General features: G+C 45.7%; 1 protein-coding gene across 1 annotated transcript; it reads right to left on the bottom strand.

Moving 5' to 3' along the window:
• Nucleotides 1-5,958: 5,958 nt before the first annotated feature.
• On the bottom strand, nucleotides 5,959-6,873 carry LOC119448023 (uncharacterized). Its single transcript, XM_037711530.1, has one exon. The coding sequence runs from the start codon at nucleotides 6,871-6,873 to the stop codon at nucleotides 5,959-5,961; it is 915 nt and encodes a 304-aa protein (XP_037567458.1).
• Nucleotides 6,874-8,167: the final 1,294 nt, after the last annotated feature.

Raw genomic sequence — 8,167 nt, 5'->3', positions numbered from 1 at the left:
TGTGCCCCGCTCCGGGCAAATTCCTCGTTGGGGTAACCTTCTCCTCGCGGTACGTTGGATGGACTTTCTCGCGCCTGCGGTGCTCGTGCTGTATCGCTGTATCAGTCATGCCAGAATATACCTTTCTCACGCCTTGCGGCGCTCTACCTTCAAAATAATTAACATTGATTTTCCCAGGGGAGCAGTCGGGGACATATAGTACAGACCGGGCCATCTTCGCTTGTGCCAGGCTTTTCGTATGCTGCTCTTCGTGACTTTTCAAAACATATTAACTCAAAGTGAAGTTATTTTCAAGGTAGAGCGCCGCAAGGCGCGAGAAAGGTTCAATCTGGCATGCAGCACGAGCGCCGCAGGCGCGAGAAAGTCCATCCGACGTACCGCGCCCGTGCGAGGAGAAGGTTACGCCAACGAAGAATTTACCGCTCCGCTCAACCAGTTCGTAGTTGAACTGCCGAAAAAACGACTTTCTGCGATCCGAGGAGTGGAAACGGTGGTTCTCGAGATGGAAGCGCTATCTCAGGACTAAAGAAGCAAGCTCACGAGACGCAGGTAAACACCCTCGTCTATGCCATGGGTCGTGAAGCCGAAGACGTCCTAGCTCTGCGACGCCGAGAAACTCGGCTACGACACAGCTAGTAACCCGAGCGTTCGCGAAACTTTTTGTGCCGCGGATGAACGTCATACACGAGCATGCGAAACGTACACGAGAGCACGAAGCGCACGAGACAGTCGATACATTCGTCACCAAACTATTCAGACGAGCCGAAACCTGCGAGTAGAGCGATCAGAGGAACTGACTGATCCGTGATAGGCTCGTGGTCGGTCTCATAGACACGCAGTTAAGCGAGAAGCTGCAACTTAACGCCGAGAAGCCGCCATCACAACCCCTGCTCGCAACTCCAAGAGCAAAGGAAAGTCAAATCAGTAGGCTCAGAAAACCCAGTGCGAGCAGACTGCGTCGACGTGCAAGTGGTGTGGCTCAACGACGCACCCACCATCACACATTGTGTGGCCAGCGAACGGCAAAACATTCAGTGCTTGTGGCAAAAAGGGCCGTACACTTCGCCGCAGTGCGCTTATACGCTTGCAAAAAGCGTAACAATTACGTGCGACAGTGAACGGCTTGCCCATGAAGTTCGAGGTCGACACTGGCGCGAATATAACCGCTATACCAACAAGCCTCTACAATGAAGTTATGGGCAACTTGAAGCAAGCAAAGAAACAGCTGCTTGGACTTGGCAGCACCACAATAGTAACGATTTGACTGTTCATTGCGAGCCTGTGCTGGAGTGGCCGGTTGTCAAAAATAAATTTATGTGATCAACCAACAGAATCGCGCAGTTCTTGGATGTCTCACAATCAAGTACTTTAGATGTCCTACCAAGCGTTCTAGAGGTAACAGAGTCAACCTGCTAGGTCAGCGACCCAGCCAACAATCTATGCCACTTTTTATACCTGATACCTATACAACATTCTATGCCTGACTTCATGCCTGGGCCTAGTCAAGACAAAATACAAAATAATGCTGCTCCTGGATGCCAAGCCTATGTGCTATTACGTACCCGAGGCGAGTACCTCTGCCCATGTTGCCCTATGCCAAACGTGAGTTAGAGAGAATAGAGTGCCTGGGTGTCATCAGAAAGGTTGAAGAGGCCACAAAGAAGTTTTTCAGCTATGGCAGTGGCGAAAACGATAGGAGGCAAGCTTCGAATCTGCATTGACTTTGAGGGGTTGAAGAACATTTTGCTTGAACGAGTCTCAATGCCCACCATCGACAAATGCTTGGCCTAACTCTCCGGAGCTACATGTTTAGCAAGCTCGACACAAGTTCCGGTTATTGGCAAGCTCCACTGGCACCCGAGTCCCAGAGGTACACCACTTTCCTGACGCCACTTGGCAGTTTTCCAAAGCACCTGAATTTTTCAAGAGGGAAATGCTAAGAGCGCTAGATGGCCTGCACAGCCAAGCATGTCGGCAAAACGACATAATAGTGTTTGGCTGCACGAAGGAAGAACATGACGCACGACTTGACACAGTACTTCTTAGCATCACCTTAAACGCAGCAAAGTGTGTACTACACCAGCAGTCAGTGAGATTCCTCAGACATTTTGTATCAGCAAACGGTATCAGTGCTGACGCCGGAAAGGTCAACGCAGCCCGTCATCTAGCAGAGCGAACAGATGTAACAGAAATTAGGTCCTTATCGGGATTGGCTAATCACCTGACCAAATTTCTCCCAGGGCTCTCGCAGCTCACAAAAACATTACATGACCTACTTCACATTGATGCTTAACGGTGCTGGGATACGCCACTAGAAGAGAGCTTCAATGCCATCAAAAAAAACATTGACGACGATACCAGTGCTCACCAACTACTACCCTCGCAGTAATCTCACTGTGTCTGCAGATGCATCATCGTACAGCCTTGGGGCAGTCCTCTTACAAGAGACAGGAGGTCATAGGCTTCCAGTTGCCTGTGCCTCAAGATCCCTCTCTGACATAGAAACACGATATGCACAAATAGCCTTAGACTCAAAATGGAAAAAATGACAGCAAGCAATGCATCCTCATGGCAAGTGGACAGCCACATCTAATACACCGTTTATTCTGCTGTTTTTACATGTGATCTGTAGCGTATATAAGAATGGTGGCTGCAAGGAAAAAAACAAAAAATATTGCCTAAATCAAAACAAGAAAAAGAACCTAACATAAATAAAGGCAGTAATGCGATAGTAAGAGGTATTATGTTCTAATTGTATATCCAGAGCGGGATGACACTAAGCATTGGCACCTAGCAGTGTAACACAGCATCTGTGCTATCATTCCGTTACACCATGACAGAAATTGGAATTACTAATGAGACACATGAAAATTAAATTTCCCACCTGTTAATTGCCTGCTTAAGGTGCCTAAACATCCGGTCTGTAGTGATGACACATCTTTCACAAATGACACAGTTAACTAAATTATAGTCTCAAAATTAAAATGCAATAACATTCTCAGAAACTGAATAACATGCTCAGATATAACACAACAGGACGCGCCGACGCAGGCTAGCTCGGCTTAACAGAGATACAGAGGCATACACACAACATCTCTGTAATCAACAATGGGAAGGAACATGCACCAATATGGATAATCAGTTAGGATTGTCCAGAATCTGGACCTTCCTCAGGCACCTTTTGAATCCTGAGGAAAGTAAAGCCACGTACAGACAAAACATAAATAAAATCTTTCATGCATATGACAAAACTGAAAAAGCTTTTATCGATGAGATAGCCACAAGGTATTTATCTCGGGCTAAGCCAACACCTCACCCAGATTACACAGGCACCAAAAACAGACAATTAGACGAACATATTAGCGAAGCGGAATTGAGAGCAGCTCTACGAAAGCTTAATACTACATCCGCGCTGGGACTAGACGGAATAACAAACAAGACGATTCGAAATCTCGATGATGCCTCTCTAAAACAACTTACCAGGTATATAAACGAATGCTGGCAATCCGGTACAATACCACAACAATGGAAAACGGCCCAGATTTTTCTAATACCTAAACCAGGCAAGTGGTTACAGTTGGAGAACCCGAGACCGATTTCACTCACGTCCTGTGTGGGCAAACTCATGGAGCACGTTGTCCTAACGAGACATGACCAACTATCTCGAGGACAACGACGTTCTCCCCCCTACAATGTTTGGCTTCCAAAGAAATTTGTCTACACAGGATGCAATGCTCCAACTTAAGCATTAACTTATAGATAGCACAAGTCGGAACACCAAAGCTATTCCAAGATTTGACCTAGAGAAAACTTTTGACAGTGTTACCCACAGAACAATATTAAACAGAATAAATGAGCTAGGCCTAGACCAGAGAGTATGCACTTACATACGAGACCTCCTTACTAACAGAAAAGCACACATTAAGATAGAAACCTAAACTCCGAAGAACTTCAAATAGGAAGTGCAGGTATACCCCACAGTTCAGTAATATCAACAATGCTGTTTAATCTGGCTCTGATCGGATTACCATCAAAGCTACAGGAAATCGATGGCCTCAATCATGCCATCTACGCTGACGATATCACCCTCTGGGTGAGCGATGGCTACGATGGACAGGTTGAAAACACATCACAACGTGTAATAGAAGCAGTTGAACAATACTTAGCAGGAACCGGACTGACTTGTTCGGCAGAAAAATCTGAGCTCCTCATTTATATACCATCGCGACGTGGTCGAAAACAACGCTACTATGAGGAATGAAAGAATCCGGAAATTCACCTAACTACGGCGGATGGTACACCCATACCCAAGGTTGACAAGATCAGAGTATTGCGGCTCATCATTGATAGTAACTGCTACAATGGAGAGACCATATGTAAATTAGACAATATAACATCTCAAATCATGCGGCTACTCAAATGAATAAGCACCAAACATAGTAGAATGAATAAAGGCAATCTGCTTAGACTAGTCCGAGCGTTCTTACTAAGCAGAATAGTATACATGGCATCGTACCTATGATGGTACTCATCAGAAAGATACAAATTAGACTGCTTAATCAGACAAATTTACAAGCAAGCAATCGGACTCTCCATCACCACCAGCAATGATAGACTAGTGCAGCTAGGTCTACACAATACACTGGATGAGCTAATCAAGGCACAACACATAGTACAGTGTGAATGCCTGTCTAAAACTAAAACAGGTAGGCAAATATTGAATTACCTGGGTATAGGGTATCATAGCCAACATGGCATCAAAGTAGATATACCCAGACACATCAAAGGCATGATAACTGTCCCTCCAATACACACGAATATGCATCCCACCAACTATCAGGGTAGGCGGGAAAGCAGAGCACGCGATATACAGAAATTCGGTAACAGCAAGGACACCGCATTTGTAGAGGCAGCTAGATAGACACAAGCGCGCCTACACAGCAGTGGTGATAAATAGCGACGGAAAATGCACGACGAGCGCTACAGTGAACACGCCACACGTAGAAACCACAGAGGAAATAGCTATCGCGTTAGCCATAGCACAAACGCAAGCAGACGTAATCATCAGTGATTCCCAGACGGCGATACGAAACGTTGCCAACGGTCCAGTCTTCCCAAAGGCACTACCACTGCTAAAATCAGGTAATAACCCCGACAAAAGTGTCCATCTCATATTGACACCCGCTCACACACTACCAGATGGTCGCAATGAGGCGGCGAACCACACGGCTCAAGAGCTCAGTTAGCCCCACCCAAGCCTCAGTTAGCCCCACCTCACCAACTACTGATGAGTGGGAGTGGGAAGATCGAACGACCAGATTTCACGAAATTACACAACACCACAGATTGCAGAGGCACACATTCCCGCCGCCTCACCCAAAATTAAGCAGAAAACAGTGTCGAATGGCGGCAGTTACAAACCAGATCCTATCCAAGTCGAGCTGTCATGCACCACCCAGATTTATACACGGTTGACAAGTGCAGACATTGCGACTCTAGAGCCACCCTTGAGCATATCCTATGGGAATGTAAGGGTATAATACACAATCACAGTAGTGCAGCTTCAAACAGCGACAACCTCCGCGCGCACGCTGGGAGTCTGCGTTGCTCAGCTCGGACCTGCAGCACCAACTCTGGGCCGGTCAACAAACCGAGGAAGTCGACAAGGGCCAACAACCCCTGGCGAGTGCCTAGGCAGGGTCCAGGCCCACCCCACCAAATCGCAGGGCACTCAATAAAGTTAATTGAATGAATAAACATGCTTACAGAAAAACCGAACATGAGCATGAAATGTAGAAGTTTGGAGCTTTTCTGCTGCATGTTACTCATCTCAATCTGCGAGGAAAGCATAACGAGGGCTAACATAGTAATTGCCTCCCTGTTTGTACATGTACCGCAGGTCATAAAATTCCCCACAGTGCTGAACATTTTCAATTATGACCTTATGAGCTGTGCTCTCTACAACAAAGCATGAAAATGTTCATCAAAATACTTTGTGTCAAGAATGGTGGCAAAAACAAACAACTTGAGGTTACAAACTGCAATCAGTGCCACTTTAGCAAACTCGGGAAGGTCATCATCTGGTACAAGCAAAGGTATGGCAGCACCCACACTTAGCGTCCTTCCAGAAACAGTAACAGAATCCACACAGTGCACGTCTGCTGTAGTCGGGCAGAGTTCTTGAAGTCTGTCTTTCAAGAGGTCAGGTAATGAGTCTGGCTCTAGTCTCTTGCTCCCTATGACAGTCAGTGATTCTTGAGGTTGCGTCAAGGCATACATAAGTTGCATTTGATGTCGACGACTCAGTGTTGAAGAAATGTTCTTGAAGTTGCGTACTTTCCTAGTGAGTGACTTAAAAAATTGATGCTTTGCTTCAAAACGCATGCAGGACAGTTTAGAAAGAGGGCCGTACAAAAGTAGAAGGCTGGGGTAATGAATCAGATAGTGCATCTTTGGGATAATGCTCACATCTGCAAAAGTTTCCTTAAATGCACTGTAGAAGTCCTCAATAAGCACCTTCAAACAGGCAACAGAACCACGAGACACCTGTGGTGCAAGAACAATGTTGACTATCGCACGGAGTTCGAGGTATACTTGATAGGCAGGATTTTCTTGTGGGACACTGTCTCCGACGAGCAGAGAGAAAAAACGAAAAAAGCAGAGCTTTGCAGCAGCTGAACCCTTGATGGTTGTTCTCCCAAACACTGCTGCACATGACAGGGGAGGCAGTCTAGACTTTTTGTCCCCTCCTTGAAAAGGACATTTGGCAAGCCGCTCATTCAGCTGGTCTAGAGTTAGAAGCTGACTTGATACAATGCGCTGGATGACATGCTTCATGACAAATGGGATGACCCCTTCATAAAGGTCATGCATAACGTCTGGTGGTAAGCCTTGAGTCACATCAAAAGAATCAAGAGCACTTAGACAGCTTTCACCTGTAACACCATACGTATTAGAGAGAGTTGGATCTTGCTTTATGAGTTGAATATGACGAGCATGCATTTTTGTTCTAATAACAAAGTCATCGTCATGCCATTTGTCATTAATTTTATTTCTGGTTGCCACGCACTACCGGCAGGTAGGGCCAGATGAAAAACATTCACGGAAACCACCAAGTTGGTGGCTTGAGAGGTTGTCGCCGCTCACAAACAAAAGTGAGCCTTTCACAATTTCTCCGTTAAGCTCAATGCCATTTGCTTCTAGTTGCTGCAGATCTTTAAGAAGTGGCTAAAGAATTTTATGAAGAGGGAATTTGGTCACAAGGAATGTCCTTGCAAGCATTACAAGGTATTTATCATTTAGCTTTGACTGCGATTGTGGTGGAAGATTGAAGATTGTTAAGTACCCAGCCAGAAGTTTATGCTTTCCACGTTTGCTTCCTAGGGGGTTAAAGATTTCAAAGTCATCAAAATAGAGCTGAATTGCCAATTATTTTTTGGTGCTAGCATTTCTAAATATGCTGTGCTCTTTGAAATAGCTGCCATCAGATATGTCTTGTAAGAGGGTGGAACATGATTCTTTGAACTCTCCAAAAAGCTTGCACACCCCAGCAACTGCTTTTATAGTTTCTAGGATCGGAACATATTCAAAGCACTCATCTTGGGAATCTGAAAGATACATGGTTTTAGGAGACACAAAAGGAAATACGCTTTTCCAATAGTTCTCCCGTCCAGACTTCGTCGCAAGATGCTCAAGCCTTGTAATTTCCACTGAATTAAATGTCGCTTTGAACTCTGTAATGAAGTGGAGGAAATCATTGGCAATTTCATTAGTCGTGCTTTCCGGTAATTGTCTTCCCTCTTGCCACTTCAACAGCAGAGAGGATAAATGCATTGCACATTGATCACTGGTGTCAAGCACCGCAGTATTGCTGCTACGTCCCTGTTCAGGCTCTTCATCACTGGACACACTGAAGGAGTCCTCCATTTCACCATGTGCACTGTTGAAATGTACTGGCTCGACAGGGGTCTCACTGGTACTTGTTAGGAACAAATGGTTGTGGCGTTGCCTGACATGCTTTCGGAAGGTGCTATACAGTCTGTAAGTCTTGACGCAGCCTTCCAGATTGCAATGCCAGTTACTCGCTGCTCCATGCCATGTGCAAAAGTGCCGGAAAAGGGTAGCTAAAGAACACGTTCTTTGGTGGCACCGGGGACAAGCATATGCG

This window comes from Dermacentor silvarum, chromosome 1 (genome assembly GCF_013339745.2).
Source record: "Dermacentor silvarum isolate Dsil-2018 chromosome 1, BIME_Dsil_1.4, whole genome shotgun sequence".
Lineage (NCBI taxonomy): Eukaryota > Metazoa > Arthropoda > Arachnida > Ixodida > Ixodidae > Dermacentor > Dermacentor silvarum.
This window is presented reverse-complemented; position numbering and strand designations above follow the sequence as displayed.

Coding starts and splice junctions, on each gene's coding strand:
- LOC119448023 (XM_037711530.1), bottom strand. CDS start 6,873: ATGCATGACCTTTATGAAGGGGTCATCCCATTTGTCATGAAGCATGTC.